The sequence below is a fragment of the Volvox carteri genome (assembly GCF_000143455.1).
Source record: "Volvox carteri f. nagariensis unplaced genomic scaffold VOLCAscaffold_8, whole genome shotgun sequence".
Taxonomy (NCBI): Eukaryota; Viridiplantae; Chlorophyta; class Chlorophyceae; order Chlamydomonadales; family Volvocaceae; genus Volvox; species Volvox carteri.
The window spans coordinates 1642959-1656704 of NW_003307551.1; the positions used below are offsets into that span (position 1 = coordinate 1642959).

At 59.1% G+C, this 13746-nt stretch overlaps 4 protein-coding genes across 4 annotated transcripts in view; 1 reads left to right on the plus strand and 3 right to left on the minus strand.

Annotated features, from left to right (window-relative positions):
• Window positions 1–337: 337 nt before the first annotated feature.
• On the minus strand, window positions 338–770 carry VOLCADRAFT_88333 (uncharacterized protein; the record flags this gene model as incomplete). Its single annotated transcript, XM_002948032.1, has 2 exons — window positions 338–620; window positions 697–770. The coding sequence occupies 2 exons, from the start codon at window positions 768–770 to the stop codon at window positions 338–340; spliced, it is 357 nt and encodes a 118-aa protein (XP_002948078.1).
• Window positions 771–4887: 4117 nt separating this feature from the next.
• Window positions 4888–7410, minus strand: dnj3 (molecular chaperone; the record flags this gene model as incomplete). The annotated part of the gene is made up of 4 exons (XM_002948033.1): window positions 4888–5707; window positions 6031–6302; window positions 6744–6830; window positions 7132–7410. The coding sequence occupies 4 exons, from the start codon at window positions 7408–7410 to the stop codon at window positions 4888–4890; spliced, it is 1458 nt and encodes a 485-aa protein (XP_002948079.1).
• A 657-nt stretch (window positions 7411–8067) lies between these two features.
• VOLCADRAFT_116633 (uncharacterized protein) lies at window positions 8068–9160 on the plus strand (the record flags this gene model as incomplete). The annotated part of the gene is made up of 2 exons (XM_002947884.1): window positions 8068–8322; window positions 8996–9160. The coding sequence occupies 2 exons, from the start codon at window positions 8068–8070 to the stop codon at window positions 9158–9160; spliced, it is 420 nt and encodes a 139-aa protein (XP_002947930.1).
• Window positions 9161–9273: 113 nt separating this feature from the next.
• Window positions 9274–13746, minus strand: part of VOLCADRAFT_88336 (uncharacterized protein) — a gene marked incomplete at both ends in the record, with an annotated part of 19820 nt that continues 15347 nt past the window's right edge. Inside the window, 7 exons of the mRNA XM_002948034.1 lie at window positions 9274–9295; window positions 9483–9645; window positions 10374–10406; window positions 11111–11330; window positions 11734–11736; window positions 11934–12767; window positions 13033–13131. Coding sequence (XP_002948080.1) covers window positions 9274–9295; window positions 9483–9645; window positions 10374–10406; window positions 11111–11330; window positions 11734–11736; window positions 11934–12767; window positions 13033–13131 — 1374 coding nt within the window. The remainder of the gene's footprint in view (window positions 9296–9482; window positions 9646–10373; window positions 10407–11110; window positions 11331–11733; window positions 11737–11933; window positions 12768–13032; window positions 13132–13746) is intronic.

A 13746-nucleotide genomic window follows, 5' to 3' on the forward strand; every position in this document is an offset into this window, starting at 1 on the left:
GCGCCAGCACGAGCGTGTATGCATGTATGTATGTATTTTTATATATGAATGTGCGGGTGTGTGTGGCGTTGCGCCATGAGGAGCTCGGCCCAGCTACCCCGGCCTCCACGGACTGACCCCGCGCCAACCGCGTATTGTGGAGGAGACGCTGAGAGTTGCCAGGGAGCCTTTCTTCCTGCTGCTGGTGGTGGTGGTGGTTGTGGTGGTGCCAAATCCTCCCTACAAAACGCCGTAGCATACGTACTAACCGTCATTCTTAACCGATTGCCGTGCTTCCAATTCAGTAGTTGTGCTGTCCTGTACCAAGCTCGATATTCTTTGCTTCCTTACCTGTATTTTAACTGTACATGTATTTGCCGTACACACGGCACTGGTTGTTGGTGTATCGAGGATGAGGCGGTGGCAGCAGTGAGGGCGGAACCACCGCCTCGCACCGCCCCTGGAGCGGTAGCACTACCGCCAGAACCATTACCACAGCCACAACGAACAAACAGCAGATTCGTGCGCCTCCATTTGGTGGGACGGACTGCGTATCGGTCTCCACGTCCGGTGTGTCGCCGTCGGCACAGCGGTAGACAGTTATCATTCCGGTAGCACTGGGCCCGGTTGGGCCCCGGGGCCTGTCAGGCCGGTAAGAGTATGCGGCGGCCTACATCGGCCCCATACAGCGGGAGGAGGTTGCATAGCATTACCCACCTTGGTGGTGAGGGGGGGAGGGAGGCGGTGGAGGAGGGGGGGAGGGAGGCGGTGGAGGAGGACGTTGGGTCCATGGTGTGTTGCTGTGTGTCGCTGGGCGGTAGAGAAGGATAGTTTTGCGTGCGTGTCGGTGTGTGTGTGTGCATTGGAGCGTACGTACATACGTACATACATACATACGTACATACGAGGGGGTGTCTTGGGATTCTTCTTGAATGGAATCAATGTTCGCATCATGATGGCCTTTAAAGGTTGGCTGCGGGATCGCTGCAGGGGGCAGGCAAAATCATCCCCCGTCTTTCCCCGTGCTGCTGTTACCTAACCCGCACCTCACCCCACCCCACCACAGTTGGAAACTTCGCTTCCAACTGTTGGCCGTTTGTGACGTGCTTCAGGACACGATGTAGGGATGACCGGGAAGGACATAATACCCGTAATGCAGCTACGGCGGTTATGAACTTCCAGGTTTGTTGTTTGGACCGCGTACATGAAGCCTGGGGTAACCATCCACCATTACGACATCCGCGATACGTTCTGAACCAATTCTGGGATCCATTTTTCCTTTTTCTATTGGAAGTGTTATGACGGAGATAGGTGGGTAGGGCTCCGCCGGTGTAAATCAACGCGTGTGTGGGGCGGCGGTGGTGGTAGCGCGCTCTTGGCGCCTGACGGCTGCACGCTAGGGAGGGGGAAAGAGGGAGAAGGGGGGGTGCATGAGCATGAGCCGTGTTACCCAAACTTGTGCGGCTACACGAGTGCACGGGAGGCTCACTGGCGTCGGGGGAGCTGGGGGGGAGCTGGGGGGTGTGAGCTGAGAGAGGGCGGCTGGGTAGATGTTGTGAACGGGCATTCGAATGTTCATCTGCCTAGAAACCGGCATTCCCCGTATTCCACTTATTCCACGTAATCATTAGATAGATCCTGACTCTGAAAACTAGTTTGTTTCCTCCTTGTTCGACCCATTACCTCTATCCAGCTACATTGCAAGCAGGGGAATAGTAAACAAATTGCAACATCGAGTTGCACTCAAGTTACAGCTGTCGCAGAGCGGGAAAGTAGTAGTAGAGTCCGTGCGTCCGGCTCCACTCCGTCACCACGAGCCCTCCTCATGCACCGTGTCTGGTGACCTAGCGGCATGTGAAGCATTCTGAGAGATTCTTCGGAGACACACAGCCACATCGCCATCGGCCTCTGCCCGCAGCAACTACTAGTGGCAGCACCGCCACCGCCGCTCCTTCACTGGGGCTGCCCCCTTCACACCCTCGGTAAGAGGCGCACATGCGCCATGTGTCTGTGTTTGGGCAGGGCGGGAGTGCCGTTGGCATCCGGGAAGAGACGATGTACGGCTCGTGGACAGTGGAACGATGCGCGAGAGGTAGGTCAGGCGCTGCTGCTGCTGCTGCTGCTGCGGGAGAGGGTTTGTGGCAATGTTTGACACGCTTTCTTTTGGGGGGGACCTCCGGGTAAAGGCTGAGGGTCTCACTACTTGTTGTTAACTTTTAAGGGCCCAGATGGCGGTTCCCCTTTAGGGGACGATGATGTTATGGCAGAGCGCGTTAGCAACCGCAGCAACCGCGGCAGCTGCGACAGGGGCAGGAGCAGCAGGGTGCCGAGCAGCCTCTCAGCTGAGAGGCGGCTACTGTGGTACGGAGATCCAGACGGGCTCCAGGACAGTCCGCACGGGGGGGGGGGCGAGCAGCCCGTTCATTTCACCAATTGGCTGCTTCTGAGCGCACGCGGGGCTGTAGCAGCGGTTGGTGCGGTCAGAGGCCTTTCGAACTTCACCACCCACACCACCACAATAACAACAACAACAACAACAACAGCTGGGGCGGTTGCGAAAGGGACCAGAAGGGAACATCGACGGCGGCGGCGCCAGCACGAGCGTGTATGCATGTATGTATGTATTTTTATATATGAATGTGCGGGTGTGTGTGGCGTTGCGCCATGAGGAGCTCGGCCCAGCTACCCCGGCCTCCACGGACTGACCCCGCGCCAACCGCGTATTGTGAAGGAGACGCTGAGAGTTGCCAGGGAGCCTCTCTTCCTGCTGGTGGTGGTGGTGGTGGTGGTGCCAAATCCTCCCTACAAAACGCCGTAACATACGTACTAACCGTCATTCTTAACCGATTGCCGTACTTCCAATTCAGTAGTTGTGCTGTCCTGTACCAAGCTCGATATTCTTTGCTTCCTTACCTGTATTTTAACTGTAAATGTATTAGCCGTACATATGCCACTGGTTGTTGGTGTATCGAGGATGAGGCGGTGGCGGCAGTGGCGGCAGTATGGGCGGAATCACCGCCTCGCACCGCCCCTGGAGCGCTAGCACTACCGCCAGAACCATTACCACAGCCACAACGAACAAACAGCAGATTCGTGTGCCTCCATTTGGTGGGACGGACTGCGTATCGGTCTCCACGTCCGGTGTGTCGCCGTCGGCACAGCGGTAGACAGTTATCATTCCGGTAGCACTGGGCCCGGTTGGGCCCCGGGGCCCGTCAGGCCGGTAAGAGTATGCAGCGGCCTACATCGGCCCCATACAGCGGGAGGAGGTTGCATAGCATTACCCACCTTGCTGGTGGTGAGGGGGGGAGGGAGGCGGTGGAGGAGGGGGGGATGTGGCGGTGGAGGAGGACGTTGGGTCCATGGTGTGTTGCTGTGTGTCGCTGGGGGGTAGAGAAGGACATAGTTTTGCGTGCGTGTCGGTGTGTGTGTGTGCATTGGAGCGTACGTACATACGTACATACATACATACGTACATACGAGGGGGTGTCTTGGGATTCGGGATTCTTCTTGAATGGAATCAATGTTCGCACCATGATGGCCTTTAAAGGTTGGCTGCGGGATGGCTGCAGGGGGCAGGCAAAAGCATCCCCCGTCTTTCCCCGTGCTGCTGTTACCTAACCCGCACCTCACCCCACCACAGTTGGAATTCGCTTCCAACTGTTGGCCGTTTGTGACGTGCTTCAGGACACGATGTAGGTGACCGGGAAGGACGTAATACCCGTAATGCAGCTACGGCGGTTATGAACTTCCGGGTTTGTTGTTTGGACCGCGTACATGAAGCTGGGGTAACCATCCACCATTACGACATCCGCGATATGTTCTGAACCAATTCTGGGATCCATTTTTCCTTTTTCTATTGGTGGTGTTCCGACAGAGATAGGTAGGGTAGGGCCCCGCCGGTGTTAATCCACGCGTGTGTGTGGGGCGGTGGTGGTGGTGGCGCCCTCTTGGCTCCTGACAGCTGCACGCTAGGGAGGGGGGGGTGCATGAGCTGTGTTACCCAAACTGCTGCTACACGAGTGCACGGGAGGCTCACTGGCGTCGGGGGAGCTGGGGGGGAGCTGAGTGTGTGAGAGAGGGCGGCTGGGTAGATGCTGTGAACGGGGCATTCGAATGTCCATCTGCCCAGAAACCGGCATTCCCCGTATTCCACTTATTCCACGTAATCAATAGATAGATCCTGACTCTGAAAACTAGTTTATTTCCTCTTGGTTCGACCCATTACCTCGATCCCTCTACATTGCAAGCAGGGAAATAGCAGGGAAACAAAGTGCAACATCGAGCTCAAGTTATACAGCTGTCGCAGAGCGGGAAAGTAGTAGTAGAGTCCGTGCGTCCGGCTCCACTCCGTCACCACGAGCCCTCCTCATGCACCGTGTCTGGTGACCTAGCGGCGTATGAAGCATTCTGAGAGATTCTTCGGAGACACACAGCCACATCGCCATCAGCCTCTGCCCGCAGCAACTACTAGTGGCAGCACCGCCACCGCCGCGCCTTCACTGGGGCTGCCCCCTTCACACGCTACCTCCCCTCTCGCACCTCGATCCCGATCTCTTGCCCGGCGAATGAAACCACGCGCGCAGACCCCGCCACTTCGCCCACTCCCTTCCTCCCTCTTCTCGTCCCCCCTCCTTCGAGATTATTGACCATTCACGCGCAATGCAGCCAACTCTCAGCCGTACAACACCATCCGGCATTCCAATTACCCCTCCAGGGAGCCACTTCCCCCTTAACCTCGAAAGACCGACCATGACCAAACAACACCGCACGGCAGCCCACTCCCTGATCAGAACCATATACCGATTCGCCTCCCGCCTCCCGCCCCCCCCCCAGACAACGCTCAATCGGACCGCATCATCGCATACGTTGTGAGAGTTAACCTCCCTGTCCGCATCAGCCGCCGCATTACACACCAGATGTCACGTAGTCCCGAAGCCGCCGTACCAATTCGTCCTTCTCCGCACAACCCCTGCATTCCAGCCCCTTAGCTTGCAGTAGGTCTTTCAGCTGTCGCGTCGAGAGACCCGACAAATCCGTGTTGGCGTCAAGCCGCACGGCCTTGGCGCACTTCTTGCCCGCAGCGTACGACTCAAGGTGGCGGCCCAGCGGCTCCGATTTTAGCTGCCCGCCGTACCGCTCCGCCACCGCAACGTCGCCGTTGCAGATCGACAGCAGCAGCGGCAGCTTACCGCTGCCCTCGCGCTCCGCGGCCAAGTCCACGCCAAGCTTCGCCGCCACCGCAGCCGCCGCAGCGGCGGCCTTGCCGCTGCTGGCGGCGGCATTCAGCTCCCCAAAGGCCACTTTGCCGCCGTACGCCACAGACAACGCCCGGTACAGAGCGGGCGTTTCGCTCTTGTTGCTGATCAGCAGGACGCACACATTCCAAGCCGCTGCATCCTTGCCTTTGCTCTTGCCGCTGCACTGCGCTAGCAACAGCTTATCCAGCGACTTCTCGTCCGAGATTCGCACCACGCGACTGGGCACCAAGCCGAGGGCCCAATCGGAGATTGCCTTGGCGGAGCGCTCGCCGTTGTACTCGCGGACGCTTGGTGCGGCGGCGCCGCCGCTCGGAACGAAGGCCTTGATTGTTGGGTAGCCCTTTAGGCCTTGTGCCTGACACGCCTGCTGTCGCTCGTCGCAGTTGACGGCACCGACTCGTACGACGCCCTTGAGACTGGCGGCAGCCTTGGACCATTGAGGAGCGAGCTGCTTGCAGTGGCCGCACCTGCGCACAAGTATACATACATACATACGAACAAACAAACAAGAGGAACCTGGGCAGCATGACGCGGGGTCATGTGGATTGCGGGGAGAACTGGATACCGGGCAGACCCTGGAATGATGGGGCTCGAGAGGGTCGCGGGTGGTTCCGGAGCTAGAGCGGGGGGAGCGGGGAAAGAGGGTTGCGACACACCCGCCCGCCCGCCCAGAGATCACTTCACCGCTTCAAGTTGAACCCCTCAACTAGACCAAGAAGGTCTGCTACACCGCCACACACACACACACACCTCCCAGGGGCCCTGCTCGCACTACCACCCACCCACGCACCAGGGGGCGTAGAATTCCACAATCCAAACCCAGTTCGTGTCGGGCGGCAAGCTGGATCCGTCCAGCTGCTGTACATACGGATCACTGTCGTACATGGGCTGACCACCACCCCGACCGCCGCCCATTCCGCCGCCCATGCCACCGCCCATGCCGCCGCCCATGCCGCCCATATTGAAGTGCACGCGAGCTCCGCCACCGCCTCCCCCCATGCCGCCGCCCCCTGCAGCTCCCCTCCCGAAGAACATGTTGAACATTTCGAAGGGATCTCCACCCTGTAGGGCGGGGGGGGGCAGATAGGAAGGTTTGAATTGGGAATGCGGTTCGGTTTGCGTCACCCTAGGGCCCTTGGAGGGGGGGGGGCGGACAGGAGGAGCTGCAGGTGGGCAGGTAGGCAGGGTTTGGATCTCCCGATACCCGCTGGTACGGAAGTGCAGGAAGATACGGAAGGTACGGTACGGAATGATGAACTGAACGGCGGCTTATCCAGCTTCGTGCTTCATCGCTGCTGAACCCTCCACGTGCGATATCCACCCTTAGGAAAAAAACACCGAGAAACGGTCACTGTGACGGCCACTGTGAGCTGGCACTAGGTGACACTGCACCCTGTGGGAGAACGCGATGGCGAGGCCATACAGGCAGCACACAGCGACCCATCACCCCACAGGAAACCTCATTCCACCAGCCCACTGGATGGCACCAACCCACTCACTCACCCCAAAGTGCGCCTGAAAGCCCCCTGGGCCGCCGGGACGCCCGCCCGGACCGCCGCCATCGCCCCCCTTGAGGCCCTCCTCGCCGAACTGCATTGCATTGCATTGCATTGCAGCAGCCACCGGCGCAGCTCATACACCGCTGACGCTAAGAATACAGCAGCGCCAGTGAGCAAAGCGCTGGACAGGGACCGTCAGGATGAGTGCTACGAGCGCATCCATCACGTACATGAAATATGGTTGCAAGTGCCCCATCCCGCCACCAGCTGATACCCCAATCAATCGTGCCCCACATGCCGAACAGCATTGACATGCTTCATATAGAGGGATGTGACGTCGGAGAGAGACGTATCCCGCGAAACATCTTTTATTCGTTGGGCGGCCAGCCTACCTGGTCGTAGACTCGGCGCTTTTGGGGGTCAGAGAGGGCCTCGTACGCAGCTGCTATGTCGCGGAAGCGTTCCTCCGCTTTCTCCTTGTTCTCAGGGTTCCGATCCGGGTGCCATTTGAGCGCCTGTTTGCGGTATGCCTTCTTGATTGTGGCATCGTCGGCGTCCCGTGCGACCCCGAGGATGCTGTAGAAGTCCCGTCCGCCCCGTGCAGCTATTGCGTGCTGCGCCAGGAGCAGTCCAAGGAGTGCTATTGACGCGAGGAAAAGCCGCAGCGTCATCGCAGTGCGCCAGTGACACGCCCGTTGGAGTAGTGTTCACGCACAGCACGGTTGGGCAGACCGTCGCGCGAAGACACAGCTGTGGTAAAGTGATCGAGCAGTTACTGTTAGCACTGATTGATTTTTTGAGCAAACTGGGCCAGGCCCCAAAAGGTCCCGTTCCTTAGCGTGCACGGATGTTATTGTGATTTAACCAAAAAGCTATTGAAGGTGTTTCCTTAGTATAAAGAACGCCAAGAACTTTAACACACGGGGCGACCAATGCACGAAACTGTTAAGCAAATATTCCTGGGACAGCAAAGCAAAAGCTTCTAGTACTTGCCGTACTTCCGTATGACCTCACCAAACCTTTCAGACGATAGCATCATCCATCATGACCTTTCGTTCCCGAATTTAGTTTCATCAGCGAAGTTCTCCGCAAAATGTTTCACGCTTCGTTCTTGATGAACTGATTAACCGAAAAGCTTGCCGCGCTGCCGTGTTTGACCGATTCCAAAAGGTACTGGTTTTTGGTACTAATTATATAACTAGCTCATTCTGTGGAATTCACCTGTCCAGCAGGCTCCTTCATTCAGGTGGCAACGTATTTTGTATACGTGAATCTCTTCTCAGTAATTCAAGCAGCGAAGTTGTCTGGAGTGGCGGAGGGGTTGACCGATGGAGGACGCCCTCGCCCGGCGCGAAAGGCTGAAGGCCCTGCGAGCGGCAGCCCAGGCCTCGGCACCGGATGAAGCAGATGCGTCACAACAGCATGACACGGCTGAGCCGGAGCCAGAGAAACCCGTCCTTAAGTTCCGGAACTACGCAGTCCAGGACACCAAGCGGATAGACCACGAGCGGGTTGCAGCAGCGCAACCCCCCAAATTCCAGGAACCTGTCGTTGAAACGAAACCAGAGGATCTGCCTCAGGAGGTACGTGCTGCCGATGGATAGGGGTGTGTCCCTGGCAGGGGGGGGGGTTCTTCCCAATCCCCGCATGAACGCGTTGCATGGTTCATGAACGGAGGGGTGAATGGAGAATGCGGGCGGTTCACTGGAAGTGAAGAAGCGGGCCATCACTCACCACCCAACCCCCACGCATGCTGCGTGCGAGGATTCTGCCACCGCATTGCTTTCTCGGGCGCAAAAGCATCTGGCACCTTACGCGAGTTCCGTTATATGCCTTAGTGAGGGCAGAGTCGTGCGCACTTGGGCGTTTGGGTGTGTAAAAGAAGAATTACACGTGCACGGCAGAAATCCGTGCACGCCCAAATCAAAAAGGACGTCTTTCTTCGAGTGGTTGCTGGTTGAGAGCTGCTTCGAAATAGTCCCATGGTTCGGTTCATGAGGTTACACTTCGGCCTCTCAACCCATCTCTTGGTGCTTCCAGTCTTCATGAAGTGGGGCTACCTAATCTAGCTTTATGATGATGTTTCCCTTTTCCTGTTAGATCCGCTCCCTTCAACCATCCGCGCAAATACCTGTTAAGCTCTTTCCCCGGACTTCCTTTGTCCACATACACAGCCATCCTCCCCATCACTTCCCACTGCCCCCCGTGGCTGCCTCATGTCCTCCTCAACTCCCTCGGCTCGCCTCACTCCTACAGGAGCTGCTGGTCAACATAGCCCCAAAGAAAGCTAATTGGGACCTCAAACGGGACGTGCAACCGAAGTTGGACAAACTGGAGCGGCGCACGCAGCGGGCTATCTTGGAGATGATGCGCGAGGAGGAGCGGCGCAAGCTGGAGGAGGAGGGCGGTGTGCAGGACTGAACATTGACAGGGAGCTAAAACTGGGAGCTTGGCTGCAGAGGGAAATAAATGGCTCTGTGTGGCGGCAGCCCCGAGTCTCAGTGGGCACTTTGGGTTCTTTGTTGGGGTAGGCCTCACCGGGAGTCGCCCATGGGGCTACATGGGGGGGGGGGACGGAGGTCTGGACCCGCTCGGGGACGAGTGCACTGCTAAGAAGGCCAGGGCTAAGGGGCAGGGGCGGTATCCGAGATTGGGTTTCCTGGGCGATGGAGGGCAGGTATTTGGGGCTGGTGCTGGTGGCGGGAGGATGTACCGTGAGGGTGACTGACGGGCCCCGCCCCACCGGAAGTCCCCCCGGAGCCGCGGCGGCGGTTTAACGGCTGACAGGAGCACAAAGTAGGGTCTGTGCGGGGATCTATGGTCGCGGCACGTTGCTGCAGACGCATGTGGTTTTGTGGTGCTGATGTGGGAGCTGGTGCGCAGGGGGGCAAGTGGGTGCTTGAGGACTGCTGAGAAAAGTGTGTGATCCTGTCAACATAACTGGCGAATGGAAGGCCGGAAGGCCGGCCGGACGACGGCGTGTGACTTGTTAGCCAGGACGCCCGGGCTCTGAGGAGGGTTCTGGCAGTTGCAGTGAATAGTAGTTTCTTCTCACTGCTGCTGCTGCTGCTGCTGCCAGTGCTGCTGATTGTCGTCCTTGCGGATTTTCCCAGGGTAAGAGCAGCCGGCGACTTGTGATGGTGACGGTGGTGCTGTAGCCGCACTAGGGTCCGATCCCCCTCAGCAGCCACCGCCTGGCGGATAAACACTAGGTATGATGTGCAGGTGCGTGCAGCGGAGTTGCAGTTATGATCGCCTGCACAGTCAGACCGACGTCGGCGAGTACAGGCCCAACGCCCAACTATTCGGTCCTTTCTGAGAATAACTGAAAACGTAAATCTGATTGGTGGCCGGACCACGCCAGTGTTGAACAACACGGCATGGAAAAGAGCAAAAAGCAGTCGCACTGTCCTGACGGTTGGATGCATGGGTCGGGCCCCCGGTAGGTGGGTAAACACAGCTGGAGGTCTGGTTGGACATCTGGTAAACGATTTCCACAAAAACAAAGTGTAAACGCAAGTGCTGGTGGCACATATGGGATTGGGGAACAGCGTGTTACGGACATGCGCACACAGCAGCCTGGACAGGCGCATGCCCCTACTCCCAAACGGCCCCATCGCGACAAAGCACGCACCAGAAAACGCCACAAGATTTAACTGGGCTTGCCCTAGTGGAGTGCAAAGCGCAAGGAGGGAGAGAAGGCGGGCGGGAGAGTGCAAAGCTAACACCCGCGATATTTGGCTGACACAGCCAGGGGGGCACAATATTCCAATGCCGCCACCGCCTCGGGCACCGTACCTTCATGTTCTCCCCTTAATCGTCTCCAACGAACCCCAGTCCGATTTCATCCCACCACCAGCACCCCCACCTGGAGGTCCTCCGCAAGCCTCGAGTGCGTTCTCACCTACTGCAAGCTCACCTACTGCAAGCTCACCTACTGCAAGCTCACCTACTGCAAGCTCACCTACTGCAAGCTCACCTACTGCAAGCTCACCTACTGCAAGCTCACCTACTGCAAGCAGCAGCCGCAGCAGCAGCAGCCACCACCCCAACCTGGAGAACCAACCTGGAGACTGCCGCCGCTTAGACGTCACACACTGGAGGATATCCAGCAGCAGCGGTACCCCGTCTCGCCCATTCCGACAAGGGGACATGGCTACCCCTGTGCATCCCAGTTAGCTCCGGTTTCCCTAATGAGTGCCGCTTACTGAACCTCTGCTGCCCCTGCCCCTGTCCCACCCTTGCCCCGCCTTCGCCTCCGCCCCGAGCGTGTCCGTGCCGCCGTCCCCAATCCCCCTGCCCATGTGGGCCCTGCCGCCGGGTCTTCTGTACCACCAGCTGATGCACCGAGTGCCACCCCCGGTGCCGTACCCTCCGCCGCCGTACCCTCCGCAGCCGCCGCAGCAGCAGGCGCCGGTGGAGGCGGCGATGCCTGAACTGAAGGTGGCGGCTGAGGCTGCGTCCTCCGCGTGTGGCTCGTGGCCACGATGCTGGCCCCCCGCCCCGCCAGTGGCAGCAGAGCCGCCGCCAGCTGCATCTGCTCCCCCGGTGCCATCACTTTGGAGTAGCTTTGGCTGACCTTGATGCTGGCCTGGGGCCGGCAAGGAAGCAGGAAAATAGGGGGATAGGGTACTGCCCGCGAATAGCCTCCGCGATGGTGTGTTCAGGTTTGAGGGACCCTTACAACCACAGAGTCATCCATCCCGGTGTCCATGCCACCACGACGAGTTGTAGCAAACACTATGCCAATGGCAGGCAGGCAGCAGAAATTCGCGGCAGCTGCCGCTGCAAGCTCATTTAGTGCCTTTAGGCCCGATAGAAACACGGGGTCAGGGACTGGACTGGCTCCTATTGGGCACTGTCCGTGCACTGCACTACATGCCACGCCACAATCTGAACGGCCTGGCAGGAAATCGCCCAATGCGCACGCACCCTCCTTCCTCCTCCTTCCCCCCTTTTGTCCCTGCACCCGGCATCTCCTACCATGCACTCACCCTCTGCAGGCAACACCACAACCGGGCAGCCAACCCATTCACGCCTCCAGTTCAATCGCCCACAGAAAGGGAAACCACCGGTAGCACCACTAGTAGCAAACATTAAAAATCAGCAAACACCCCCTCCCCCCCTCCCCCCCCACACACAGGGACCTACTCACCCGGCCCCATGCCAACCTTGACCCCGCCAACCCACCCACCTCCAGCCACTCCGACGGCGGCCTCATCTTTAGGCTCACGAGCCAGCTGGCGGTCAGCAGCAGCTCGCTAGGGGCGTACCTCATCCGGCGCAGCAGCGACCCGCTGGCGGCCCACCAGGCGGCCAACCAGCCGCCAGTGGGCAGCAACTCCGCCTCCACCAGCCCGGCCAATCGCCGCTGCCGCCAGCGAGCCGTGCGAAGATTGTGAAGTCGGTCTAGACTGAGAAGCATACTGCTGTTGCTGCCACTGCTGCTGGTGGAGGTTGCGGCAGAGTCAAGGCTGGCTGCAGGGCCGGAGAGCAACCCCGGCGGAATTGTCGCTGGGGCTGCGGCGGCGGCAGCTGTTGACGGCCGGCTGCTGCTGTCATCCGCATCACCGCCGCTGCCACCGCTCCGCTGCTGAAGCTGTCGGGATGATGACCCGGCTGCTGCAGCAGCAGCAACAGCAGCAGTGCCGGCTCCCCGCACGTTGGCGGCGGCGGAGTTCCCGATCGGGCGGGTGCTGGGATTCGACGTCGTGGCTGCTACACCCCTGGCCGCCACAGCCTCAGCCTCAGCAGCGCCGCCACCACTCTGGACCACACGTCCACTACTGCCAGGTGCTACTCCTTTGCTAGAGGGGGCCGCAGCGGCAACGGTCATGTCGACAGTGGCAGAGGTCGAGGTGGCTGCCCCTGGTTCCGCCGGTGCTGCTGCCTGCGTGGCCTCCATCCCCATCCTCTTCAGCTTGGTGAGGGCCACCAGCAGCGTAAGAAGCTGCAGGGCGCTGCAGTCAGCCAGGCGGGGCGCCAGCACGTCCTCAAGCCGTTGGAGCCACTCACGCGGGGCCTCAGCCTGCGGGGTTGGATAGCGCGGGGAGGGAGTAGGCCCAATCGTAAGGGGACAGAAGCGAAGGAGGCTCAATGATTGGGTGTGAGACTTCACTAAACCGACGCCAACAAGAATGTACCCAACTCCCACTTCAGCTTCCCCCCTATATTTTGTATGTCCCAGCTACGCGTCGCCTCTTTTTTATCGCCCTTTCCAGCCCAAATTCTTGCCGCGCCTCCCCCTCCTCCTTCCCCTTCCTCTTCCCTCATTCACGCTCGCTTGCCCCCACCTCCAGCAGCACTAGGGCGGGCAACATACTGCTCCAGTGGGTGACACTAAATCGCTCCCAGCACCGGTACATGGCTAGCATCAGTCTGTTGAGCCATTCCTGAGAGGAGGGGGACGGGGGGGGGGGAAGGAGTGAAGCTTGGGGAGAGAGGAGTCGGCCGGGGGCGAGGAAAGGGGAGGAAAGGAACGGTGCGCTACAGGACTTGCTGTTACATGATATAAATAACCTTACAACGGAGTAAGGTGGTAACAGGCGGAGGAAAAGAAATGGAAAGCAAACAGCGGTGCCACACAGAGCCTGTGTGCGTGCGAGGGGCTTCCAGTTAGTCTGTCCTCTCGAACCCTCTTCAACGGCGCAAAAGTTCCTAACCCGCTTGGGATATACAGCTGCTGCTGCTACTGCTGCTGCTGCCGCTGCTCCTGCGGCTGCTGTTGCTAGGTAAACCCAGCCGCACTAACGAGACAAGAACACACGGTCCAGGATACACGGTGTGTTGGGGGGCCCGTAAAAAGATTTGCGCCCTCCCACGCAGACACAGCAGCACGTACACATGAGCACAAAACTTGCAGCAGGTTCTACGTACGGCAGCAGTACGGCAGTAGTACCTGAGGCGGTTGTACTCCCAGGGCATGCAGTGCGGGTAGTAGGGTGCTGAAGTGCTGCGGCTCGAAGTCCGGATGGCCAGCTCGGGAGATGGCGGTTTGCATGCACAGC